Source organism: Pithys albifrons, chromosome 2, assembly GCF_047495875.1.
Source record: "Pithys albifrons albifrons isolate INPA30051 chromosome 2, PitAlb_v1, whole genome shotgun sequence".
In the NCBI taxonomy this organism is placed as follows: domain Eukaryota; kingdom Metazoa; phylum Chordata; class Aves; order Passeriformes; family Thamnophilidae; genus Pithys; species Pithys albifrons.
Genome location: NC_092459.1, coordinates 120,488,126 through 120,515,207, shown reverse-complemented (window position 1 = coordinate 120,515,207; position 27,082 = coordinate 120,488,126). Strand labels below are relative to the sequence as shown.

General features: G+C 57.3%; 1 protein-coding gene across 4 annotated transcripts in view; it reads left to right on the top strand.

Annotated features, from left to right (window-relative positions):
* Nucleotides 1-26,261, top strand: part of ASXL2 (ASXL transcriptional regulator 2) — a 69,711-nt gene extending 43,450 nt beyond the window's left edge. For 2 of the 4 annotated variants that reach the window (XM_071547641.1, XM_071547640.1), the window contains 8 exons: nt 188-300; nt 5,626-5,764; nt 8,231-8,365; nt 10,413-10,576; nt 12,490-12,586; nt 14,329-14,434; nt 15,868-16,504; nt 18,101-26,261. In XM_071547641.1, coding sequence (XP_071403742.1) covers nt 188-300; nt 5,626-5,764; nt 8,231-8,365; nt 10,413-10,576; nt 12,490-12,586; nt 14,329-14,434; nt 15,868-16,504; nt 18,101-20,365 — 3,656 coding nt within the window. In that variant the 3' untranslated portion in view covers nt 20,366-26,261. The remainder of the gene's footprint in view (nt 1-187; nt 301-5,625; nt 5,765-8,230; nt 8,366-10,412; nt 10,577-12,489; nt 12,587-14,328; nt 14,435-15,867; nt 16,505-18,100) is intronic. The other 2 variants (XR_011696992.1, XR_011696991.1) reach the window with 2 other exon arrangements.
* Nucleotides 26,262-27,082: the final 821 nt, after the last annotated feature.

Sequence of the window (27,082 nt, the reverse complement as noted above, 5' to 3'; positions counted from 1 at the left end):
GGAGAGCACTCCTGCTCTGCTGTGTTTGTATCTCAGCTTCGTGTCATCTGCTATGAAACATTCTGTGGTTACTTACCCAGGTGACTCCTGTCTCTCCTGATCTACGTGGATTCTGAGCCTGCTGAGCTGAGGCCCAGCTAAACCCACCCCAACCTGCCCCAACCATAACTCTCCTTTGCCCCCGCAGTGTCGTCCCGCCTGGCCCAGACGGCCTCGCCACAGCCCGGCTGCCCGTCCCCCTCCATCCAGGGCAAGGGCCTCTCCTCCTCCCAGAAGCACAGCAAGAAGGCTCTCAAGCAGGTGAGTGGCTCTGGAAGCTCCCTGGGGACTCTGCAGTGCTTCTGTTCCCTGGGGAATGGTGTTTGTCAGGAAAACTGCCCCGTGCAGGGAGGGAATCCAGGAATTCCTGGTGGCTGGGAACAGGGTCGGGCTGGCACTTCCCTCTGGCCTGGAGGTGATTCCTTGGACACTTCCCTCTGGCCTGGAGGTGATTCCTTGGACACTTCCCTCTGGCCTGGAGGTGATTCCTTGGACACTTCCCTCTGGCCTGGAGGTGATTCCTTGGACACTTCCCTCTGGCCTGGAGGTGATTCCTTGGACACTTCCCTCTGGCCTGGAGGTGATTCCTTGGACACTTCCCTCTGGCCTGGAGGTGATTCCTTGGACACTTCCCTCTGGCCTGGAGGTGATTCCTTGGACACTTCCCTCTGGCCTGGAGGTGATTCCTTTGACAATTCCCTCCTGGAGGTGATTCCTTTGATAATTCCCTCTCCCCTGGAAGGTGATTCCTTTGACACTTCCCTCTCCCCTGGAGGTGATTCCTTTGACAATTCCCTCTCCCCTGGAAGGTGATTCCTTTGACACTTCCCTCTCCCCTGGAGGTGATTCCTTTGACAATTCCCTCCCTCCTCAAGGTGATTCCTTTGACAATTCCCTCCTGGAGGTGATTCCTTTGACACTTCCCTCTCTCCTCAAGGTGATTCCTTTGACACTTCCCTCTCTCCTCAAGGTGATTCCTTTGACACTTCCCTCTCTCCTCAAGGTGATTCCTTTGACACTTCCCTCTCTCCTCAAGGTGATTCCTTTGACACTTCCCTCTGGCCTGTAGGTGATTCCTTTGACACTTCCCTCTGGCCTGTAGGTGATTCCTTTGACACTTCCCTCTGGCCTGTAGGTGATTCCTTTGACACTTCCCTCTCTCCTGGAGGTGATTCCTTTGACACTTCCCTCTCCTCAAGGTGATTCCTTTGACACTTCCCTCTCCTCAAGGTGATTCCTTTGACACTTCCCTCTCTCCTCAAGGTGATTCCTTTGACACTTCCCTCTCTCCTCAAGGTGATTCCTTTGACACTTCCCTCTCTCCTCAAGGTGATTCCTTTGACACTTCCCTCCCTCCTCAAGGTGATTCCTTTGACACTTCCCTCCCTCCTCAAGGTGATTCCTTTGACACTTCCCTCCCTCCTCAAGGTGATTCCTTTGACACTTCCCTCCCTCCTCAAGGTGATTCCTTTGACACTTCCCTCCCTCCTCAAGGTGATTCCTTTGACACTTCCCTCCCTCCTCAAGGTGATTCCTTTGACTGACAATTCCCTCCCTCCTCAAGGTGATTCCTTTGACTGACAATTCCCTCCCTCCTCAAGGTGATTCCTTTGACTGACACTTCCCTCCCTCCTCAAGGTGATTCCTTTGACTGACACTTCCCTCCCTCCTCAAGGTGATTCCTTTGACTGACACTTCCCTCTCTCCCAAAGGTGTTTCCTTTGCTTTTCCCCTGAATAAGCATCTGGACTCTTTTATAGTCTGATTTTAGGGAATGGCTGTAAAATGGGATTTCTTTCCCCCCACCCCTGTGATGAGTGGCCACAGTTTTCCACACTCTGGTTTAGGAAATATTTTTAGTGAATTTAATCTTTGGGGGAACATGAAATGCCCTGACTGGTGCCCCTGGTTGGCAGCAATCCCATTCCAAGGAATTCCATGGGAGCTGTGTGTCCATGTGGGAGGAAGGGAATAGGAGCAGGAATTCTGTGGGTGCTGAGAGAGTGTATGGAGGGAAAGGGAAGGAGGACAGGAATTCTGTGGGTGCAGGGAGTGGGAGGGAATAGCAGGAATTCTGTGGGTGCAGAGTGATGGGAATAACAGGAATTCTGTGGGTGCAGGGGGTGGGAGGGAACACCAGGAATTCTGTGGGTGCAGGGGGTGTGAGGGAATAGGAGCAGGAATTCTGTGGGTGCAGGGGGTGTGAGGGAACACCAGGAATTCTGTGGGTGCAGAGTGTGATGGGAATAGCAGGAATTCTGTGGGTGCAGGGGGTGTGAGGGAATAGCAGGAATTCTGTGGGTGCAGAGTGTGATGGGAATAGCAGGAATTCTGTGGGTGCAGGGGGTGTGAGGGAATAGCAGGAATTCTGTGGGTGCAGAGTGTGATGGGAATAGCAGGAATTCTGTGGGTGCAGAGTGTGATGGGAATAGCAGGAATTCTGTGGGTGCAGGGGGTGGGAGGGAATAGCAGGAATTCTGTGGGTGCAGAGTGATTGGAATAGCAGGAATTCTGTGGGTGCAGAGTGTGATGGGAACACCAGGAATTCTGTGGGTGCAGGGGGTGTGAGGGAATAGGAGCAGGAATTCTGTGGGTGCAGAGTGTGATGGGAACACCAGGAATTCTGTGGGTGCAGAGTGTGATGGGAACACCAGGAATTCTGTGTGAGGGGAAGGAGAACACTCTGCCTTGGTGTTGCATCTCTGCTGGTTGTTGTAAGGGACAGAGAAGAACTGACTCTTTTCCATGCTTGGGAATGACTGTTGTGGATCATGTTGAGCACAGCATGGAATGGGAAGTGTTTGTGCTTCACACGGTTTGCTTCTCCTCATGAAGAATTCCAGATGAATTTGTCTCCAGTGCTGGATTTGCAGGTGTTTCCCCAAGTGCTTTGCTCAGTTTCCCGTGATCCTTGGAAAGGAAATGCTTTATCAGGGCTGGATTTACTTCTTGGAGGAGTGAAAGGCTGTGAGGAGTTTATGGATCCAGAGCAGAGGGGTTGGAGTCAGGGATTTTGGGAACTTGTCACAGCTGCTGTGATTGTGATGTGTCCACATGGATTTCCCTCTTCCAGCCCAGCCTGTTTCCCTCAGTTTTTGCAGCTGAGGAGCAGCATCAGGATGGCATTCCAGAGGTGACTGTGCCTTGGGAAAGGACCTGCAGGGAGAGGGGATGAGCTCAGCAGGGCCTGTAATTCAGGGAATGATCAAACTGGCACAGGTGCCCAGAGCAGCTGTGGCTGCCCCAGCCCTGGGAGTGTCCAAGGCCAGGCTGGACAGGGCTTGGAGTGACCTGGGACAGTGGGAGGTGTCCCTGCCCATGGCAGGGGTGGGATGGGATGGGCTTTAAGGTCCCTTCCCACCCAAACCAGTCTGGGATGGGATGATTCTGTGAAGCAGGCTCAGGGTTTGTTACAAACCCCTTTCCCTTCCCATGCTCAGCAGCTCCTCTTGGAATCCTGGAAGGGTTTGGGCTGGAGGGGACCTTGGAGCTCTTCTGGTTCCGCCTTCCTGCCACTGTGACCAGCTGTCACCTCTTCCCAAGTGTGGCAGCCTCTGTGGGCAGGACAGGTCACAGAAAGGAGATAAACACAGAGCAAACAGAGATGGTGGGGAGGAGGCAGCAGGGCTGGAAGAACAACCCTGAGGGAAAGGAGGGTCAGGGGAAGCTCTGCTGTCCCTCAGGCTCTGTGTGCCCCTCGCTGCTCCTTGGCAGTGCTTGGGCTCAGCCCTCCCCTCTCCATGCTCAGCAATCCCAACATTCCTGGGGGTCAGGGGGGTTTCTGAGGGAGAACCTTTAACTCTGGCACTCCACACTCTGCCAGACTGGGAAGGGCATTGGGATATTGAAGAAACGAGGACAGGATTTGGTTCATAAACACACTGGGGCTAAACCTGGAAAATGCAGGTGAGTCCTGAGCCTTGCCCTGCTGTGCCAGTCCCCCTCCACGGGGCAGGTTACCCAGTTTGCATTCCTGGCAGCCCCCTGGGAGGGTCCTGAGCTGGAGCTTTGCAGGAAAAGGTCTCTGTCCCTCTTTCCTGTTGGCTCCTTCAGGTCCTGGGAGGCCACAGTTTGGTCACCCCAGAGCCTTCTCTCCTCCTCCAGGCTGAGCACTCCCAGCTCTCTCAGCCTTTCCTGATGGCACAGCTGCTCCAGCCCTCTGACAGCACTCCATGGAGCTTTAGAGTTATCAAAGGAACCCCCAGGAGTTCCTAACAGAGCAGAAGTGCAAAGCTGGCAGGGAATTTAAAAGGCATCTAATGAGTTGTGGTTTCCTGTTCATTCCACCTCCAGCTGAGAGCTGAGGGGACACGGGGGACAAACCCAGAGGTGTTTCACCTAAGCCAAGAAAAGTGCAGTCAGGGTGTGGAACCTGCAATATGGGAAGTGATTTGCACAGTGGGGTGTGGGGTTTGTTCACCCAACCCTGAGCACAGCAGAGAGCTCAGTCAGTGCTTTCCTCATGGTCACTGTTCCCTGGGGTCCATCTTCAAAAGGGACAAGTTGGAAAAGCTTTCTTGGACTTGTTCATGGATTTTTGCCAGGTTCCTATTTTTATTTCTCTTTTTTTTTCTTGAAAGCTTTTGCCCTCAGTAACAGGAGGTCAGTTCAGTTTTGCTGTTTCTCTTTGGCTGAATGTTTTTGTAACCTGTGGTAGAAGGGCTAAACAGGAACTACTTAATAAATGGGATCTGAGGTGTCTCTTGGCTGTGCAGATCCCTTTGCTGTCACTGCCTTCTTTGTCTTTACACAGTCAAAGTCAGTCCCTTCTCCCTTCCTCAGGAGGCACATCCTGCAGGTTCCTGTGTGGTTTTGTTCCCCCCTCCTACTTCTAACTGTGTTATTATTGATGTCCTTGTTCATGTTGTTCTTTGAGACAGGGATGATCTCAGGGAACAGTCCCACTCATTTGTGTCTCTGCACCACAGCACATCCTGTTACCTCCTGTTCTGGAATTCCAGGGGATCCTTGAGCTGCTGTGATTTATTCTGCTCTTGGGGTCGGTTGGGTTTGCATTTCAGCTTTTGCAAACAACAGACCCTTTGGTTTAACCCAATCCCTCCCTCCTTCCTTGTCTCAGCCAGGAGTTCCCTTTGGGCTGTGTCCTGGTTGCTGCTTGAAGAGTCTTTCCTGAAACAAAGGATTTTATTTGCTTTCCTTTAGTGTTTGAATCTGTTACTTTCCTAGAATTAAAAACCCCTCTCCAATGGGCAGTGAGTCTGTTGAAGGTTTTTAGGAAGTTGCTGTTTGCTTCTCCCCAGAGAGGGAGTGAAGGACACAGTGATCCTTCTGCTTTGAAGTTATTTGTGTAATTACTTCCTGAACCATCTCCACATTCGGATTCCCCTCTCTGGAGATCCTTTTTTCATGAAATAGCACAGCTTGGGATGTTCTGTGGCCACCAGCTCTGAGCTTTAGGTGCAGAGGGAGTGCCTGTGTCACACTCACTGCCACTGCATCCCCTGCACACCCAGCAGCTCCCAGGGGGCTGATGTGTGGGCACCCCTTGCCGTGGCACAGCAGGGACCCCATGGTGTGTGCCCTGTCCAAGGACACAGCTGATGGCCTGTCCCTGCTGTCCCCCAGGCCCTGAAGCAGCAGCAGCAGAAGCAGCAGCAGCAGCAGCAGCAGCAGCAGTGCCGGGCGGGCATGCCCGTCCCCTCCAACCAGCACGTCCTGCTCAAGGCTGTCAAGGCAGCAGGAGACACCCCCCCTGGGAGAGCAGGTACCTTGGGAATGGGGATGGGAATGGGAATGGGGATGGGGATGGGGACGGGGACGGGGATGGGGACGGGGATGGGGACGGGGATGGGGACGGGGACGGGGACGGGGACGGGGATGGGGACGGGGATGGGGATGGGGATGGGGATGGGGAGGGGGACGGGGATGGGAATGGGGAGGGGGATGGGGATGGGAGTGGGGATGGGGATGGGGATGGGAGTGGGGATGGGGATGGCCATGGACAGGGACACCTTCTCCTATCCCAGGTTGCTCCAAGCCCTGTCCAGCCTGGCCTAGGACACTCCCAGGGATGGGGCAGCCACAGCTGCTCTGCCCAGCCTGTGCCAGGGCCTGCCCTCCATCCCAGCCAGGAATTCCTTCCCAATATCCCATCTCTCCCTGCCCTCTGGCACTGGGAAGCCATTCCCTGTGTCCTTTCCCTCCATCCCTTGTCCCCAGTCCCTCTCCAGCTCTCCTGGAGCCCCTTCAGGCCCTGCCAGGGGCTCTCAGGTGACTCTGGAGTCTCCTCTTCTCCAGGTGACCCCCCCAGCTCTCCCAGCCTGGCTCCAAAGCAGAGGTGGGAATCTCCCAGTGTTTCTGCTTCAGCTTTCTCACTAATGCAAGAGCTGAAATGGCAAAGAACCTCCATTTATTTCAATGAACTGTAAGAGAAAATAAAAAGTGGTCACTGTTTGCAGGACTAAAAGGCTGGTAATCCTGTCCTGGCTCTGTTACCAGAGGATTCCCTGGCACAGGGTTGGCTCAGGACAGGCTCAGTCCCCCAGGCAGTCCTTGGCAGGGCTGGGCATTCCACCCCCATTCCCTGCAGGCAGCTGGGATGTGGAACGGGGCCAGCCAGTGCCAGTCCCTCTCCAGGCCAGGGGGATTCCCAGTGTCCCCATTCTGTCCCTGGAGTAGAGGCAGCCAGGGAAGATGTTGGAACAGCAGTAGAACAGGATTAGCATGAAAAACATTTTCTCTTGCATATTCTGTGTGTAGTTGTGTGAATGTTCAGCTGAACTCCCTGTGCAGGCTGAGGATTTTCCTGGAGCCATGGGAAGCTCAGCCTGGGAGTGCCCCTGGAGGCTCAGCCTGTCCTCGGGGCAGGATTGGGATTCATTCCCGGGGGATGTTTCTCCAGCCTGTTCTGAGAGGGGCTACAGGTGCAAAGGCCAGAAATTCCCAGCAAGTTTTGCCCTTCCTGCTTGGCAACTTCAGCCTTAAAATGCTGTCCTTAGGCTCAGATCAGGATCTTTTCTTGCTTCCAGGCTTTTTCTTGATTTCCTTGTCTGATTCCAGTGGGATCAGTGGGTGTGCAGCAGCCCCAGTCAGGCTGTAAATCCATTCCTGGCAGAGCTTTGGAGGTTCCTGTGGCAGGAGTGGCTCTGGTGTGGTTTAGCAGCACCCACGAGGTCCCTTTTCCCTCTCCTGTCCCTGGGACAGTGCTCAGGGACAGCTCCCCAGTGGGACAGGAGGGGCAGGAGGAGTAAATGAAATGTCAGGTGGGGAGGGCACAATATTCTCATGGAAAGCAATGCACTGATTCCACAATTCCCAGGATTTAGTCAGAGCTGGAACAGCTCACTGTGAGGAAGAGAAGGGAGGGAAGGGAACCAGGCCCAGAGGAGGGGGAGGGATAAACAGCTGGCACAGCAGGGGAAGGAACTGATTAGTGCAAGTCATTAATCAGAGCCTGAATTTGTTTAGTTTGTGACTTAATCCCCTGTCTTGTGGAGTTTCTCTTCCAAGGTCTGGGACTCCAGAGCACCTTTCCATACTGAGGGAGTGCCTGGTACTCACATAAACTAAGGAGAGCAGAGGAAAGAGCAGCTCAGGTTGATTCCTCTCCCTGAGGAGGAGGAGGGACAGGGAGGCAGGAGATCCTGGGGAGAAGCTCTTCCCAGCAGCAGGAATTCTGCTGTCCAGAGCATGTGGGCAGGGATGTGTGAGGAGAATCAGGGTGGGATCTGTCTGGTTTGGCTGAGTGGTGGGTTGGGTGTGAAACTCTCCCGAGGACTGGAAGGGGGAGGAGGAATTCCCAGGGGTGGGCTGAGGGAACAAAAGCTGTGACAGTGAAGTTTAGAAAGGACACAAAGTATGAAGAGCTTTTTCCTGGTGGTGAATTCTGACAGGAACTCTGTTAACTCTGGAAGTGTTAAGACCATTCCTGGGGTGGATTCACACCTTCCAGGGAGAAAATAAATGGGGACTAACTGGGAAATAGACTCAAACCACACATGGCATGGCTGTCCATCCCTTTATTTTGGGGTATTCTGGTGGTTCCAGAGGGGTGTCCCATGTTCAGCCTGTTGGCCAGCAGGTGCTACAGGGACAGAGGGGTGTCAGTGTCCTGGAAGTGCCTGTCCCAGGGCTGGGATTGTGTGTTGGGGGACCGTGTTCCACCCCAGGAGATGCCCCCCAGCCCTGCTCTGTCCCTCCCTGTGCTCCAACGTGTCCTTTTCCCGGGCAGGCTGGGAAGGGAAGCACGGGCAGTGCAGCAGCCCCCAGAACTCCAGCTCCAGCTGCTCTCCCTCTGGGAAGCTCGAGAACTCCCTGCCAGGGCTGGGGAAGAAGCCCTTCCAGAGGTCCGACAGGCTCCATGCAAGTAAGAGATTGGTTGTCCTGCTCCCAGGGGTTTGGCTGCTCCAGAGCCAGAACAAAAGCCCAAACTGCAAAGTTGAGTGAAGTGTGTTAATTCCATTGCTGGGGGGCACTTCTGGAGAGCCCAGGAAGGTGCTGCCAGTCTGCTGTGGGAATTGGGATAAATTATTCAACCTTCCGTATGCAAATCAGCCTTTCTCAGTCCTCATCCTTGGCGCTTTCTCCCGGGAATGTGCAGCTGTTTGAGAGCACAAAAGGACCTGCATTATTTATCAGGCTTTTTAATGTTCTTGCACACTCTGGTAACATTAAAAAGGACAAAGAAATTCCTTCCCAGGTCCTCATCCTTCAGACCCTGCTGTGGTTTGGTGCCTGGCCCCTCACTGGAGGCTTTCTCAGCCCTCCTGAGCTTTCTGGTTCTTTTTACATTTACCAAGGGTGGAATTCCTCTTCTTATGGAATCACAGACTATCCTGGGCTGGGAGGGACCCACAGGGATCATCAGTCCAACCCCTGGCCCTGCAGAGACACCCCAACAATCCCCCCTGTCCCTGTCTCATTGTCCAAACCCTCCTGGAGCTCTGGCAGCCCTGGGGCTGTGCCCACTGCCCTGGGGAGCCTGGGCAGTGCCCACCACCCTCTGGGGGAAAGAGCTTTTCCTGAGATCCCACCTGTCCCTGCCCTGGCACAGCTCCAGCCCTTCCCTGTGCCCTGTCCCTGCCCTGGCACAGCTCCAGCCCTTCCCTGTGCCCTGTCCCTGCCCTGGCACAGCTCCAGCCCTTCCCTGTGCCCTGTCCCTGCCCTGGCACAGCTCCAGCCCTTCCCTGTGCCCTGTCCCTGCCCTGGCACAGCTCCAGCCCTTCCCTGTGCCCTGTCCCTGCCCTGGCACAGCTCCAGCCCTTCCCTGTGCCCTCTCCCTGCCCTGGCACAGCTCCAGCCCTTCCCTGTGCCCTGTCCCTGCCCTGGCACAGCTCCAGCCCTTCCCTGTGCCCTCTCCCTGCCCTGGCACAGCTCCAGCCCTTCCCTGTGCCCTCTCCCTGCCCTGGCACAGCTCCAGCCCTTCCCTGGGTGCTGCCCCTGCCCTGGCACAGCCCCAGTCCTTCCCTGTGCCCTGTCCCTGCCCTGGCACAGCTCCAGCCCTTCCCTGGGTGCTGTCCCTGCCCTGGCACAGCTCCAGCCCTTCCCTGGGTGCTGTCCCTGCCCTGGCACAGCTCCAGCCCTTCCCTGGGTGCTGCCCCTGCCCTGGCACAGCTCCAGCCCTTCCCTGTGCCCTGTCCCTGCCCTGGCACAGCTCCAGCCCTTCCCTGTGCCTTGTCCCTGCCCTGGCACAGCTCGAGCCCTTCCCTCAGGTGATACAGTTGTATTCCATTTCCTTTGGATGCATCCACTCTGACTGGCCACACACCTGGGGTCTGAAGCTTCAATCAAATGTGCATTTTCAGCAAAATGGGAGATATTAAACATCTAGACTGGAATGATCCTTGTGGGTCCCCTCCAGCTCGGGACAGTCCATGATTTCATGACATCCTTCCCATGTTACTCACCCCTGAATCAGCAGCACAGCCATAAACTGAACGTGGTGGCTCTCACACAGCAAAGGAAAGGACCAGCAAGGTACTCCTTGGCTTCCTGCTGTGTCTGGTCTTGGGGTTTCCACGCAGACATGATGAGCTGATGAGTTTTTCTGGAATGCTTTTCCTGTGAACAAAGTAGGCAAGTCCAAAAGAAAATCCAGAGGATCAAACTGACCTTAACTGGAGGCTTAGAATAGAAAATTGGTGTGTCTAAAGGGAGTTCTAGAAACCCTCCTGAGAACCCCTTCTTGCCAGGGCCCAGCCAGCCAGGATCCCAGAAAGAGAGGATAACTGCCACAGGCTGCAGGGCATCAGGGTGGGACCTTCTGTGCTGGGAAGGACCTCCCACCCTTTGCTTTGCAGAGTGTGTTCCAAGTCATGGAATGGATCCCTGCAGTGGCATTTGGACACTGCCACGTGCAGGGGAGTCCAGAGGAGCCCTCAGGTGGGGTGTGACAGGGCTGTGGTTTGTTGCAGGGCAGCTGAAGAGAGCCAAGTGTGCCGAGATCGACGTGGAGACGCCCGACTCCATCCTGGTGAACACCAACCTGCGGGCACTGATCAACAAGCACACGTTCTCCGTGCTGCCCTCCGAGTGCCAGCAGCGCCTGCTGCTGCTGCTGCCCGAGGTGGACAGGCAGGTACGGGCTGGGCAGGGCAGGGCAGCACAGCCAGGGCACTCCCAGGGGGCTGCCACAGAGGGGCTGGGGCTGCCCCAGCCCTGGGAGTGTCCAAGGGGAGGCTGGATGGGGCTTGGAGCAACTTGGGACAGTGGGAGGTGTCCTTGGGTGGAACTGGATGAGCTTTCCAGACCCTCCCACCCCTCAGGACTCATCCCAGCACAGACAATGGGACACAAGGATCTGGAAATCCCAGAGAGGTTGTGGATGTTCCATTCCTGGAAGTATCCAAGGCCGGGTTGGATTCCCTGGGAGCAACCTGGGACAGTGAGAGGTGTCCCTGCCCATGGCAGGGGGTGGGACTGGATGGGCTTTGAGGTCCCTCCCAACTCAAACCATTCTGGGATTCTATCATTCTATGATCCCAGACATCCAAATCCTGAATTTCTATCAATGGGAGCAACCTTTTCTTCAGTGCAGAAAGCACAAAAGTTGGAAAATCCTCCTGGGGCTCGTTTGGGTGCTCGTTGCTGCCACAGGTGTTGGGGCAGCAGCAGGACTGGGGAGGCTGGGCTGAGGGGAGGATGAGGAGGAGCCATTGCAGCCTCCAAGATCCAGCCTTGGCCAGGCACAGCCAGACTGGGGCTGTTGGTTTCCCCCAGGGGAGCTCCAGGCAGGCCCCCAAGGGGTCTGTGAGTGCTGGGGCTCAGGCTGTGTGTGAGGGGCAGTCCCATGCCAGCAGGTGCCAGCTGTGCTGCATTCCCAAGGGATCTGAGGCTGTCCCATGCCAGCAGGTGCCAGCTGTGCTGCATTCCCAAGGGATCTGAGGCTGTCCCATGCCAGCAGGTGACAGCTGTGTGTGAGGGGCAGTCCCATGCCAGCAGGTGCCAGCTGTGCTGCATTCTCAAGGGGTCTGAGGCTGTCCCATGCCAGCAGGTGCCAGCTGTGCTGTGTTCCCAAGGGATCTGAGGCTGTCCCATGCCAGCAGGTGACAGCTGTGTGTGAGGGGCTGTCCCATGCCAGCAGGTGCCAGCTGTGCTGCATTCCCAAGGGATCTGAGGCTGTCCCATGCCAGCAGGTGACAGCTGTGTGTGAGGGGCTGTCCCATGCAGGCAGGTGCCAGCTGTGCTGCATTCCCAAGGGGTCTGAGGCTGTCCCATGCAGGCAGGTGACAGCTGTGCTGCATTCCCAAGGGATCTGAGGCTGTCCCATGCCAGCAGGTGACAGCTGTGTGTGAGGGACTGTCCCATGCCAGCAGGTGACAGCTGTGTGTGAGGGGCTGTCCCATGCCAGCAGGTGCCAGCTGTGTGTGAGGGGCTGTCCCATGCCAGCAGGTGACAGCTGTGTGTGAGGGGCTGTCCCATGCCAGGAGGTGCCAGCTGTGCTGTGTTCCCAAGGGATCTGAGGCTGTCCCATGCCAGCAGGTGACAGCTGTGTGTGAGGGGCTGTCCCATGCCAGCAGGTGCCAGCTGTGCTGTGTTCCCAAGGGATCTGAGGCTGTCCCATGCCAGCAGGTGACAGCTGTGTGTGAGGGGCTGTCCCATGCCAGCAGGTGACAGCTGTGTGTGAGGGGCTGTCCCATGCCAGCAGGTGACAGCTGTGCTGCATTCCCAAGGGATCTGGGGCTGTCCCATGCCAGCAGGTGACAGCTGTGCTGCATTCCCAAGGGATCTGGGGCTGTCCCATGCCAGCAGGTGACAGCTGTGTGTGAGGGGCTGTCCCATGCCAGCAGGTGACAGCTGTGTGTGAGGGGCTGTCCCATGCCAGCAGGTGACAGCTGTGTGTGAGGGGCTGTCCCATGCCAGCAGGTGCCAGCTGTGCTGTGTTCCCAAGGGATCTGAGGCTGTCCCATGCCAGCAGGTGCCAGCTGTGCTGCATTCCCAAGGGATCTGGGGCTGTCCCATGCCAGCAGGTGACAGCTGTGCCCATTGCAGGTCGGCACAGACGGGCTGATGAAGCTCAGTGGCTCCGCTCTCAACAACGAGTTCTTCACCTCGGCTGCCCAGGGCTGGAAGGAGAGGCTGTCGGAAGGTAAAGCCTCCCCACACCAACCCCAGCAGGCTTCCAGCTGGGGAATGAGTTGGGAATGCCTCAAGGGTGTTTCATGGAAAAGCTGGAGCATTGCAGGACTCACTGTCAGAATTTGGGGAGCTCCAAGGGGCTCAGAAGGAGTTCTCTGTTTCACTTACCATGTGGAACAGAGCAGATCTCTGGAAAACATGAGAAAATAAGGGAAAATGTGCTTAAAGTCTCTGTGAAATGACAGTGAGGCTGTGGCATTCTGGAGTAATGGTGCCTAATACAGACCCTGCTGAGCTCAGGAGGGAAGGGGAATTCTGTTCCCAGAGCAATGGACAGTGTCATCAGCCACAGTCAGTGGGGTGTCCTTTGAGACAGCAGTTCTGATACTGGGATTGGATACTGGGGAGAAATTCTCCCTTGAGGGGGTGGGCAGGCCCTGGCACAGGTGCCCAGAGAAGCTGTGGCTGCCCCATCCCTGGGAGTGTCCCAGGCCAGGTTGGAGCACCCTGGGCTGGTGGAAGGTGTCCCTGTCCATGGCAGGGGGTGGGACTGGATGATCTTTAAGGTCCCTTCCCACCCAAACCATGCCCTGGTGATGTGATCTTCTGTAACACAGAGTCAGCCATTTACTGATCTGTGAGACTCCTGCACCTTCAAAATTAATTTTAACTTGAGTTCAGAGGTGCTCAATTCCATCATTTGATCCAATCACATCACTGGCTGTGGGCAGGCACCTCCTCCTCTATGGAACTGAAGCATGGCCTGTTCCCAGAGGGTTGCAAAGGCTGCAGCAGCAAATCCTGACTGCCTTTAGGAGGAAGGAGTCTCAGTTCCTCATGCCCAGGGGATTCCCCTTACCCGTTCCCTCTCCTCCTGTCCCTGTGCCCTGGAGCAGAGCCCGGCCCTCCCCTGGATCCATCAGGGATTGCAGAGCCAGAAGGTGCCCCCTGAGCCTCCTTTGCTCCAGGCTGAGCCCCCCCAGCTCCTTCAGCTGCTCCTGCTGCTCCAGCCCCTTCCTGGACTGTCCCCATTCCACCCTGACAGGATCTTTGCTCCCAAGGGACACTCAGTTTCCTTTGGACAGATTTCAGTCATTGCACAAAGAACAAACTCAGCAAGAATTTCTTCCAATCCTGTTATTTGAGAAAACTGTTGAGAGTCAAACTGAGCAGTGATGGAAACATCCCATTTCTGTGCATCTCTTTAGGGAACCCCCTCTCTGGTAACTGCAGTGTTGGAAAAGACCTGATTCCTGTCACTTCCCTCCAGTGCTGGAGAGCACAAAGGGAATGGTGTGGGAAGGAGATAAACCTGGAGAGTGACTGAAACCTTGAGGCTCCAGGTCCTCTCAGCCTTGAGGCTCCAGGTCCTCTCAGCCTTGAGGCTCCAGGTCCTCTCAGCCTTGAGGCTCCAGGTCCTCTCAGCCTTGAGGCTCCAGGTCCTCTCAGCCTGCAGTGGTGCCTGTAATGCCCTCGTGGGACTGGCTCACATCTCACACACCTTCCCAGTGCAGAGCTGCTGGGAAGGGCTCCCAGGGCACAGGGGAACGTTTCTGAGCAGCCACAAACTCCTGCCTGTGACAGCATCGTGTCCAGAGGAGCCCCTGGGGCTCAGGAGGGGCTGGGGGGGTGCAGCATCCCAGTCTGCTGGGGCCACCTGGGACAGGCTCTCCTGGGGCTGTGAGGGCTCCTGGGGCTCCCTGGTTCACCCCCCGTGTCCTGGCTCTGACAACATCCCTGTTGTCCCTGCAGGTGAGTTTACTCCAGAAATGCAGCTCCGAATCCGGCAAGAAATCGAGAAGGAGAAGAAGGTGGAGCTGTGGAAGGAACACTTTTTTGAGAGCTACTATGGCCAGAGGTGAGAACTGAGCTTGTACCTGTGCCCTGCCTGGCCAGGGGTACCTGTGTGTGTTTGTCCACTGACTAAACACTGGGTTTCATTAGTCCTGAAACCTGAAGGAGGTCTGTGGCTTCCCCAGGCTGCCAGGGGTGGGAATGCCAGGGGATCCTGCTCAGGTGTCAGGTGTTTGCTGCCATGATACCCTGTGCTTCAGCCTGTTCTCCTTGGGCAGGATGTCCTTGGATTTACACCTTTTCCCACTCCTTGCTCCAATACTTTGAGCCACCCCCACAGTTCTCCTGGTGCTGGGGCTCTGGAGGTCCTTGGAGCTGTGGTGGCTGAGCATGTTCCACCTCTGGTGTGTTCCCCACATCTTCAATCCCACAGTACTTGGTTATCCCAAATCTGCCAGTCTTGTACTGTGTGTTTCCTCCTGGTTCAAGGTTTTCCCATCCTTTGGGGCTATGGAGAGGTTTTCAGGTTTCTGTGTGAGTTACTGAGAGACCTGGAAAGGAGCAGATAAATACAAATAACTGATAAGGAGTTTCTTACTCTGCATCGTGCCAGCTTTTCTACTTGGTCTGTGTCTGCAAATCCATTTGCTTCCCAGTTATTCAGGTTGTTTTAACCCTCCAAACCATTATTTCTGCCACCCCATGGCCTGATTGGGATGTTGTGGGTTTGCCAGGGGCTGCTCTGAGTGTACCTACAGGCTGTGGTACCAACTACAGGAATTCACCAGGCTGGGGCTGCAGGTGACCTGGTGCATTGGAAAGAGCTTTGGTCCCCCACAGGGTACTGAAAGGTGGCAACAGCCACAGTGGTGGAGCTTTAGGGGGACAGGGGACAGTGTGGAGGGCACATGTGGAATTGCAGATCTTCAGTTCCCTTCAGCTCCTGAGAGCTTGTCTGGTAGAAACCATCCCCAGAGATTCATTGGAGTGCCTTACTTGGGCTTCATGGAGTCATGCTTAGGGAAAAAGTAGAATGTAATGGTTCTTTGAGAGGGGTGGATGAAATGAATCACTCTGGGGATTGGATTCCACATTGCTCTGGAAAAAATGGGCCCCTTTTCAGTGTCCCTTCCTGCCACAGTCCCCGTGTGAGCCCAGGCCAGCCCCGAGCCAGGGGCTTGTTCTCACCCTGCAGGGACTCTGGTGGCTGATACAGGGAATATGCACTGTTGGCCAAACCCATTGGATTTGTAGCCTGGAAAACTGGAGTCTGGACAGAGGCCTGGAGCTGCCTGGTGTCCCACGTGTTGTGTTTTGGTGCTTTTAAACTTTGCTACCAATTCCTGTTCTCTGTGGGAGGAGTAACAGGACAGAAGGTTCTCGGAGGTGGGTGAGACACTTGTTTAGGGTGGGGTGCAGGGCATCCTGCCTGTTTCCCCGGGGCTGGTGTGTGTTCTGCCCCAGTGTTTGCCCCTAAAGCCTGTGTTCTCTCCCCAGCTCTGGGCTGAGCCGCGAGGAGTCGCAGCGGCTGACGGCGCACGCCGAGGCAGAGCCACGCCGGGAGCTCGGCCCCTCTGCCCCCGAGCCCCGGGCACAGGCAGCCCAGGAGGCACCAGCAGTGAGAAGAGGAGGAGAGGAAGGAAGAGAGGACACACCAAAGCCAGCCAAGCCCCCCGAGGCCTCGGCGTGCCCAGACGGGCGAGCGGCAAAACCCAGCGACCGTTGTCTCCCTGTCAGAGTCCACGGAGAGTCTGTTCAGGAGAAACCCCAAACTGCCCCCAGGCAGAAGCCAGAGGAGGAGAGGAAGCACAGTGCAGCCAAGGAGGTGCCAGGGAAAGAGACTGTGGGTGCCCCCAGCAAACCAAAGAGCCCCGAAGCAGGAGAAGTAGCAGCCAAGGTGCAAAGCCCGGCGGTGGCTCCGGCCCCGGTGGAGAAGAAGCCCCCGGTGAGTGAAGACATGGAGGTCAGTGTGGAGGCCCAGAAGAGGAAGGCAGAGAGTCAGGAGGAAGCTGCAGCCACTCCTGAGAAGAAGCCCCGGGTCGTGGAGACCTGTCAGCACCAGCAGGCGTTTCGGAGCCAGCCCCAGCCCTTTCCTGGTGCCGGGAACGCCGTGCCACGAGTGCCACCCCTCAAGGTAAGGGGGCACAGCCACGGCCTGGCCTCACACAGGGGCTCTCATGGAATCCCAGAAGGGTTTGGGTGGGAAGGGACCTTAAAGCTCATCTCATTCCACCCCCTGCCATGGGCAGGGACACCTCCCACTATCCCAGGTACCAGGTTGGAAACCAGGATGAGCTGCAGGGGCACTGCAAGGCTGTAGTGACAGGGCAGGTGTAGCCAGGAGTGCAGAGAGCCCTGCAGGTGTGGGAGGTCCAGCTGTGGAAGGAGTGCCATCCACAGCTTCCTTAGAGCCAGTCCAGACACTCAGGTATTCCTGTGTCTGAAGCAGACCATGTGTCTGTAGAGCTGAGGACAGCAGTGCCAGGTGAGGAGCAGGGACAGAGTTTGGAGAACAGTTCAGAGGCCCTTGAGCTGCCCAGACTTGACAAGAACCCACCTGGGAAAGAAAATGAGCCATCGGTCACTGCTGGGACAGGCAGGACAGGAACATTCCAGGCTTTGCCTGCACAGGGCAGCCCCTTGGGTTTGGGAGCCAGGTCATAGGACCAGGCACCTGCTGCTGAACCTGCTGGTCTGGGGCCTTAGGCAGAAGATGGGAAATGGGTTAATTCCTGCATTCCTCCCCTGTTAATATCCTTTATGTACCAGAGGGCTGCAAACTCAGTACTCTGAAAGAGGTTCATTATCCTCACCATGTTACCAAGTACAGCACCAAGGCAGGAAAACTTCAGGGAAATTGTCAGTGACACAGAACTGGGGGAAAATTGTCCATAAGAGGCCTGGAATACCATTCAGGAAGGAGGGTTGGTCTGCCAGGGAAATAAAGGGATTTAATTTAGCAGAGTGAGTTAAAGGTGATTGCAAATGGTGACTGCAAAAGGAGGGGAACATGGGGACAGATGTGTCCCCAAGGTGTGTCATTCCCAGAAGAGAGAGAAGTGGTGAAGTGGCTGATCAGAGCTCAGTGGGACTCTGAGGTTTTGTGGGTACAGAAAACAAATGTAAGCTCAGATAAACTCCCTGAGGTCCTGCAGGGGGGACAGGGAAGCACCAGGGGCAGTGCAGGGCTCAGCACGTTGGGAAGAGCAAATGTAAGGAATGTCAGCTGGGACATCGAGGGAAATGCTTTGGAAGAAAGGACTGAATATTGGCATTTAATACTGGCCAGTGGAGGGGGTTTTATGGTGTTGTACAAAGACACTGAGAAGACGAGTGGTGGGTGTGCAGGGGGAAGAGCAAGACCAGGACAAGCAGGATGGTGACACTGACCTGTCAAAGGGCAGAAATACATCTGAATAGTGTGTCAAAGAGGAAGGGCCAGCAGGGGCTGGGGTCTGGAACAGCCCTACAGGGATGGGCTCTGAGTGATGCTCTCTGGTGGTTCTGGCTGGGACTGCGAGGGATGAGCTCCCCTCTGAGCCACTGGGCCTGTACTGCACTTAACTGGCACCCAGGGGTCCTGCCCCTCTCCTATTGCTTGTGTGGAGAGGGGGCCTTTCTCCAAAACTACAGTTAGTTCTGTGAGACTAAACTGCAGACACTGACGTTCTCAAACCCAAGGGTGGAACGTTGCCGTGTCTCAGCTGTGCTTTGCTCTGCTCTGTTCCAGATTCCCGTCTCCAGGATCTCCCCGATGCCATTTCCTGCGGGCCAGGTCTCTCCCAGGGCACGTTTCCCCTTCTCCCTCACCACTCCGGGCAGGACAGGGGCCAGGACCTTGGCAGACATCAAGGCAAGAGCACAGCAAGCCAAGGCTCAGAGGGCAGCGGCCGCTGCTGCCGCCGCCGCCGCCAGCGCCGCCGCCTCTGCCGGGGGGACCGTGCCAGGGCCCGGCCCGGGCGGGGGGACCCACCCGAGCACCGGCAGCACCGCGGCTGGCACGGCAGGGAACGCACTGGAACTGGCAGGAGCTGGAGGCGGGGGAGGTCCGAGAAGGGTTCCTGTCCCCTGCCCGGGGCCGCGCTCCCAGATGGAGGGCCCGGCCACGGCACAGGGAGCTGCTCGCGGTGCTGCTGGAGCACAACTACAGCCAAGCGCCCCCGGAGCGCCCGGGACCCCCACCCCGGCAGGAGGGAGCGTGGGAGCCAAGCCGAGCCCCCCGCGGGTCACGGTGACCCCGGGGACAGGCACTGGGGACACTCCAGGGACAGCCCCTTCCGCCCCAGCCCCTCCTGCCCCAGCGCTCAGGGACAGGCCTGGCTGTGGCACCGGCACGAGCGTAGCCACGGGAGCACCTGCAGCCTCAGGAGGGACCAGCTGTGACACTTCCAAAGGCAAATCCCCTTCCCCTGTGGTGCCCTCGGTCCCACCTGCAGGCCCTGCAGCCCAGGCTGGGGCTGTGGGCGCTGCTGCCCCCCTCCCACCCCCCTGTGCTGCCCCGACACCGCCCAGCCTTAAAACCCACCCGGGGGGGCCCCTGCCCAGGCCGAGCTCCAGCATTCCTGCCAACAACCCCTTGGTCACCCAGCTGCTCCAGGGCAAGAGCGTCCCTCTGGAGCAGATCCTGCCGAAGCCCCTCACCAAAGCAGACGTGACAACGGCCCCCGGGGCTCCTCCGGAGGAGAGAGGGGTGGCAGCCCCCTGTGCTGCTGCGGGGAACGGGGCCGAGGCAGGGGACAGACCCCCGGGTGCACCCTCACAGCAGCTCGGGAAGATCTTCTGCCAGAACAGGCCTCTGCCTCACATTCCAAGGACCTTCCCGCTGCCCTCGGGAAAGGAGCCCGGCCATGAGCAGCAGCAGGGCCACGAGGCGCTGAGCAAGGCGACGCAGGAGCAGATCCTGCAGACCCTCATCAAGAGGGTGCAGAGGCAGAACTTGCTTCCCGTCCTTCAGCCCTCGCAGCTGAACCTCCCACACTCAGGTCTCCCGGTGGAAAACAGCTCCACCAGCCAGAGATTCATGCTGGGCTTCACGGGCAGGAGGACGTCCAAGCCTGCCATGTCTGGGCATTACCTGCTCAACATCTCCACCTACGGCCGTGGCTCGGAGAGCGTGAGGAGAGGCTTCTCCCTGAACGCCGAGCACCGCCTGGGGCTGAGCAGTCCTGCGGAGGGTCCCAGAGCAGAGTTTGGGGAGGGTGAGGACGTGGCTGGGCACGGCAGCGGCGGCAGCAGCAGCAGCAGCAGCGAGGAGGATGCGGATGACGAGAGCACCGGTGACGAGCGGGAGCCCGTTGGTGTCAAAGAGGAGCCGCGGGCACCCGGTCCGTGTGGGAAGGAGCAGGAGCTGCACAGTCCTGGCACTGCAGACCCCGGTGCCCCGGGCAGGAGGGCTGGGCAGGCCGAGGCAGCGCCGGCAGTGCCCGGAGGCGGCACCACGGAGAGCACAGCGGCGCTGGCGGGCGCGGCGCTGGCCCGGGATCTGCTGCAGGCGGCGCAGGAGCAGATGGCACACGCCATGAGGGGCAGGATGCGCAGCAGCCCGGAGCTCTTCGGGCCTCCTGCCCCAGACCCGGCACAGCCTCCACTGCTGCCCGCCCCGCACCCCCCGACGCTGCCCGGGGCTGCCGGGGCGCCGCTCCTGGGGCACAGCTACAGCGGCACCATCAACGTGTCCACCTCGCCCGACGTGAGCCAGGGCTCCCTCATCACTGGGCTGTCCGAGTGCAACCAGCTGGCCAGTTCCATGGGCAACGTCATGTCCTTCTCCGTGACTGTCACCACCATCCCCGCCGGCCAGGCCGTGAACTCTGGCGCGCACGGGCAGCCCCTCCCGGTGCAGGCCTTCCCCGAGGACGGCAGCGTGGAGGATTCCCCTTCCAAATGTTACTGCAGGTTGAAAGCCATGATCATGTGCAAGGGCTGCGGGGCCTTCTGCCACGACGACTGCATCGGCCCCTCCAAGCTCTGCGTCTCCTGCCTCGTGGTGCGGTAACCGGGGCGGGGAGGGGACGAGGACGCCCTGGTGGAGGGTTTGCTTTCAGAAGTATGTTGGGAAGAAACAGGAATTTTACTGCCTTGCACAAGAGACCCGTTACTGAATCAGGAAAACAGAGTAGAGTCCTTCTTTCATTAATGAAAGAGCACCTTGTACAGGGAGTCGAAGTCGCGCCCGACGACGTGAATTGTGACAAGAGTTTGCACTTAAGGAATTATGTAAATATGTCACGTTATTTTGTTTAAAGATATTTTTTCAATCTTTTAGGAGATAGTGTTTGACTTGTGCTGCAGTTTCAGTAACCCCAGCCTGCTCTGAGCGTGTTTGCTGAGCTCTGCCTGACACGGGGGATCCAACCCGCAGCCTGTTGTTGGTCTTCTCCTGGCAAAGAGAACAGGATAATCCAAATCCATCCCTCTGTGCTGCCCGGTGATGGAGCGCCCTGGCAGGAGCCCTGAGCGGGCTCCCTTGGCTGCTCTCTGGTTCCAATCTTTGGGAATTGGAAGGCACTGCCAATGCGGTGCCAGCCTTTCCAGTCATTGCCTTTCCCCATGACCTGGCTGTTCCCAGGAGGCTCCTGGGCTGTGCAATATGGGCTGGTGTTTCTGATCTGCAAATCCTCCCCTCTCCCAGGAGGCACCTCCAGTCACCACCTTTAAGGGAGGTGGTGTCTGGATGTGCTGCTGGGGCAACTGTCCTGGCCGTGGGTCCAGAGTCACTGAACACTCAGTGGCTGGGACTGTTGGTGACTCTGGAACCACTGAGGGCAGAGCTCACACAGCTGTGCTTGGACTGTTGGGATGGGCAGGAATCTGCTCTCCTGGGCATTCCCAGGGAGCTGGGAGGGGCCATCCTGCAGCCCAGAGCCAGCAGGGGGTGGGACATGGGGGCAGGTGAGGGGCACAAGGTGTTGCCCTGGGACCTGCCGTGTTCTGGGAAGTTTTGTGCTGACCCACACCCTCCATGGTCACACATCCCCCGTTTCCATCCAAGACTTTGGATTTACTTGGTGTAGGGAAAGGCAAACAATTGTCTGGTCTGGTTGGGCCTGGCTGGGCAGCTCTTTGTGTGTGAAATACCCAATGGGGCTCAGCTGAGGGTGGGGTGGGGACAGGGCTGCACGCAGGGCACAGGCACAGCTGGGGCTGCCCGTCCTCACTGTCCCTTCATGGAGTCCTTCCCCTGGATAAATGGGAGGCAGAGCAGGCAGGAGTGCCCGTGTTCCCCAGGGAGCTGAGGATGGGCTCACACACAGCCCTGCTGGATCCTGCTCAGGGAGCAGGGCTGTGGGTGAGTCTGGTGGAAAGCACTGAATTCACTTTGAATCCAAAGGCCTTTCTAAGCTGAAGCAATATTCCCCCAGCAGTGGGACGGCGTGTGGTGCACGGGGGCCTCAGCCCTCCCCTCCTGCCCTGTGGCTGTGCTGCTGCTTCCCCTCCCTTCTGCCCCTGGGAACCCGGCACATGGTGGGGAGGAGCAGGAACGGTGGTCTGGGGGATTGTCCAAGGAGTGGCTGGTGCCCAAACCTGCCAGAGCTCCAGGAGCGTTTGGGCAACGCTCTGAGACACAGGGTGGGATTGTTGGGGTGTCTGTGCAGGGCCAGGAGTTGGACTGGATGGTCCTTCCAGCTCAGGATATTCCATGATTCTGTGATTTATTTGGTGGTGGTAAGGGAGAGGGAGTTGCAGGAGCTGCAGTTCCATCTCTTGGTGTGGGTTTTGCTCCTCTTAAATCCATTGCAGAGCAGTGACCCCACACTGGCTGATTCCACATCACTGCTCAGGCATCCCATGGCGAGAAGGATTTAGGGATTAGAAATAAACTCCATTTTTTAAATCTAAACCTGAAATCTCAAATGAATTGCACAAAGTTGCTCCCATGAGCATCTCACCCCTGAGTTGGTGGTGGGTGTAGCCCAGGAGAGCCCCAGTCTGTGTGTGTATTCCCACCAGTTCCCACCTTCAGCTCATGTTCTGGAAGAGGAATTCCTGTATTTTGTAAACCTGGGAACAGTGTAGAAGGTTTGGGGCTGAGAGCAGGGTCTGTCCATTCCTGAGTAACTCTGGCCATGTGTGGATGTGAGGGAGGTTCCAGCAGTGTAATCCTGGACAGACACACCCATTCCTGCCTGGGACAGCCCTGGGAGAATCCAGTTTGCAGACTGGTGCTGGTTACAGAGTGAACTGGCACAGAGGGAGAGGTTCTGCTGCACAGTTGGAGCAGTTCTGGTCCCCCCCTGGCTCTCCTTGGTGTGGTTTCCAGGCTGAAGGAGAGGATGAGGAGGGAGCTGCTGTGCCCTGAGTGCGCACAGGCTGCTGCTGGAGAGGCTGTCTTGGTGCTCCTCCAGCATTTCCCAAACTGTCCCTGCCCCAGCTGCACTTCCAGCTCATCCCTCCCATTAAATTGTAGCAGTGTCCTCTGCTGTCCATGGATTTGGGGTTCTGTGCCAGTTCCCTGGCAGGGCAGGGAGCTGCTGTTCCCTGAGCTGCCCCATGGAACGTGCCTGACCTGCCCTCACTGTCCCAGCGTGGGATGGCTGAAGATCCGGGATGGGATGGCTGAAGATCCGGGATGGGATGGCTGGAGATCCAGGATGGGATGGCTGGAGATCCAGGATGGGATGGCTGGAGATCCAGGGTGGGATGGCTGGAGATCCAGGGTGGGATGGCTGGAGATCCAGGGTGGGATGGCTGGAGATCCAGGGTGGGATGGCTGGAGATCCAGGGTGGGATGGCTGGAGATCTAGGGTGGGATGGCTGGAGATCTAGGGTGGGATGGCTGGAGATCTGGAGTGGGATGGCTGGAAATCTGGGATGGGATATCTGGAGATCCAAGGGGGAATGGTTAGTGAATCCAGGGTGGGATGGCTGATCATCTGGGATGGGGTGGCTGGAGATCCAGGGTGGGATGGGTGGTGACCCAGGGTGGGATGGCTGGAGATCTGGGATGGGACAGCTGGAGATCCAGAGTGGGATGGCTGGAGATCTGGGATGGGACAGCTAGAAATCCAGGGTGGGATGGTTGGAGATCCAGGGTGGGATGGCTGGAGATCTGGGATGGGACAGCTGGAAATCCGGGGTGGGATGGCTGGAAATCCAAGGTGGGATGGCTGGAGATCTGGGGTGGGGTGGTTGAAGATCCAGGGTGGGATGGCTGGTGACCCAGGATGGGATGGTTGGAGATCCAGGGTGGGATGGCTGGAGATCTGGGATGGGACAGCTGGAAATCCAAGGTGGGATGGCTGGAGATCTGGGGTGGGATGGTTGGTGACCCCGGACATCGTGGTGGCCCCAGGCTGGCACTGACCAGCACAGGATGGTGGTTGGTGACTGGGAATTTTACACCTCTGTCTGTGCCTTAGTTCCATTTCATGGATCAACACTTTGCTTGGGCTTCTGTTTCTTTTTAAGAACATAAACTCCCTTAGGCCCATCCCTGGTCCTGACCCGCTGCGGGGGCAGTCGGTGCAGCAGCTCTGGGGTGTGCAGAGGGCACTGATGGGAGGGAATCGTTTGGGATAATTGGCTTGGTGTAATAATCACTGTAAGCACCCCTGGCAGAGGGATAAAGCCCTGGAAGCTGTGGCTGGTTGTGGGATGATGTTTTGGAAGGGGGATCCTGTGGCCTGTGTAGTTCCTGCCCCACCACTGAGGCTCCTTCCCATCCTCTGACCTTCCTGCAAGACAATAAACCACATTCCCAGTGGATTTATAAACACAGGGATGTGGTGTAGGATAAGCCATTAGACTTTGGTTCCCAAGGAATTCCTTTAACAGCACTGCAGGGAATGCTGCATCCCAATCCAGAATAAATGATTCTGGAGCCTGATGTTGGGGTGCTTGTGGCAGGGAAAGGAAAGGAACCTCCGTGAGGAAAGAGACTCAGGTTTCAGTTTCCCTGTTCAGGGAAAAGAACTGGAATCACAGCCTGACCAGCACTTCCCTCCCCAGCCCCAAACCCCCCGGACAGGTGGTGGCACTGGAAGGGCCAGGGCAGCTCTGGGAGGTCGAGGTTTGAGCCGGGTGGGCAGCAGGGGAGGGATTGGTTGTGGAATTTCACTGTCCCTCCTGAATGCTCAGGTTGGAAGGAGGTTGGGAGCAGTTGCACTGCCTGGGGAGTCACATCTCTGGTTGGGTTGTACAGAACAGCTGCTGGGCAGCAGTTCCAGGTCAGGTCCTGCAGCCAGAGGGATCCCCAGGCCCTCCCTGATGGATGTGGCTGCTCCAGAGGCTGCTCCAGAGGCAGCAAAACCCATCCTGGGGCAGGAGGGTGGATTGGAAACGGGTTTGGGGCTTCTCTCCTTGGGGGAGGCTCAGTCTGGTGGTTCAGGTGAACCACAGGGAGGTTTGGAGAACAGGACCGGGATGGGGCTTTTCCCACTGCAGGGCCTCAGGTTTGGCACAGGAATGGCCTCTGGAGGCACCTGGAGCCTGGGGGAAGGATCTTTGCATCCCTTGGGAGTTGTGTTCAGGCTCAGCTGGGAGGAGGTGGCTCAGCTGGGCCCTGGAGTGGGAATGTGGGTGGCTGTGGGAATGTGGGTGGCTGTGGGAATGTGGGTGGCTGCAGGGGCAGGGGGGGCTGGAGTGGCACTTGCTCCCCAGGGTACCACTTGGGTTAGCACAGATGAACTGCAGGGGCACAGACACCATTCCTGGGCTCCCTGCGGAGCCACCCGGGGGTGGCCTCAGGATGTGGGTCCCTGTGCCCAGGGGTGTCAGGAATGGTCCTCAGGTGGGTCCCTGTGCCCAGGGGTGTCAGGGACAGCCCCCAGGTGGGTCCCTGTGCCCAGGGGTGTCAGGGACAGCCCCCAGGTGGGTCCCTGTGCCCAGGGTGAGCCAGGGACAGTCCCCAGGTGGGTCCCTGTGCCCAGGGTGTGCCAGGGACAGTCCCCAGGTGGGTCCCTGTGCCCAGGGGTGTCAGGGACAGTCCCCAGGTGGGTCCCTGTGCCCAGGGTGTGCCAGGGACAGTCCCCAGGTGGGTCCCTGTGCCCAGGGGTGTCAGGGACAGTCCCCAGGTGGGTCCCTGTGCCCAGGGTGTGCCAGGGACAGTCCCCAGGTTGGTCCCTGTGCCCAGGGTGAGCCAGGGACAGTCCCCAGGTGGGTCCCTGTGCCCAGGGTGAGCCAGGGACAGCCCCCAGGTGGGTCCCTGTGTCCAGGGTGTGCCAGGGACAGTCCTCAGGTGGGTCCCTGTGCCCAGGGTGAGCCAGGGACAGCCCCCAGGTGGGTCCCTGTGCCCAGGGGTGTCAGGGACAGTCCCCAGGTGGGTCCCTGTGCCCAGGGTGAGCCAGGGACAGCCCCCAGGTGGGTCCCTGTGCCCAGGGTGTCCCCAGGTGTTCCCTGGGTTGTTTTTAATGCTATAAGTTTGCTATAACTGCAGAGCGAGTTTAAGAGCTTACAGTAATATATTTTAAGTAATATATATTTTAGTATCTGTAAAAATCGTGGGCAAGGGATGATTTCTGAGGAGGGTAACAGGGTCCAGGAGGGAGCAGTTCCTCAGCGAGGCCAAGGGGGGTTTCTTGCAGGAAAACTGAAAAGGTTCAGTGTTTGCCATTAATGCAATAAAAATGGGAATTCTCACAACAAAGCAATCCAACACTGTTTCCCAGAGGCTTTTCCTGTGTGGACAACAGACATGTAAACACAGTTCCAAAAATCCTAAACCTTTGTCTTCTGCCTTTTTAAAAGGGACTTCAATTGGGCTCGAGGGTCTGTACAGTGAAATCGAGGTGACACCATTTGAAAATGTATTTTTACACAAATAATATAGAAAAAAAAATCATATTTTACATAAGAATTTTAAGTATTTGAAATATGTGTATATATATATACTGTATGTACTTCGTATATGCTTTATTTTACATTTTCAATGTATTAAAAAGTATTTGAGCTGGTTGGCTCTGAGGTGTAATAATGTTTTAAACACACAGAAAGGGCAGAGGAGCCGGGAGGGAGAAGGGTCTGTGAGCTCTGCAGGGAGCCACAGTCCAGAGCAAAGGGGTGGGGGAGGCTTTAGCACTTCCACAGCCTTCAGGACACTTCCCTGTCCGTGTTCCATTCACCTTTCCTTTGCCTCGTGACCACCTGGAGCATCCTCAGGGAATCCAGACATGAACCTCCAGGGATTTCTGGGGAACTCCAGCAAAGAAGAGGACTTTGGTTTGCCTTGCAGGGGTTGTGGTGCAAATCCCCCTGCAGAGGTTGATCCATCTTTGCAGCTGTGAGTCCTGGAGGGAATTCCCATCAGGAGGGGAGTCCCACCCAGAGATGCTCCCCCTGACGGGCACTGCCAGGGCAGGGAAGGGCAGGGATAGGCAGGGAAGGGCAGGGAAAGGCAGGGATGGGCAGGGAAAGGCAGGGATGGGCAGGGAAGGGCAGGGATGGGCAGGGATGGGCAGGGAGGGGCAGGGAAAGGACAGGGATGGGCAGGAGAGGGCAGAAAAGGGCAGGGATGGGCAGGGAAAGGCAGGGAAGGGCAGGGATGGGCAGGGAAGGGCAGGGATGGGCAGGGATGGACAGGGAAGGGCAGGGATGGGCAGGGAAGGGCAGAAAAGGCAGGGAAGGGCAGGGATGGGCAGGGAAGGGGGTCCCGGTGTTTCTGGGGTCCAGCTGAGACACAGCACCACGTGCTGGGAATCCCAGCACAGCCTCCTGAAGCTCTTCCCAGGGCAGTCCTGCCCTTCCCAGCCCAGCAGCAATCCCTGTGTCTGTGGGG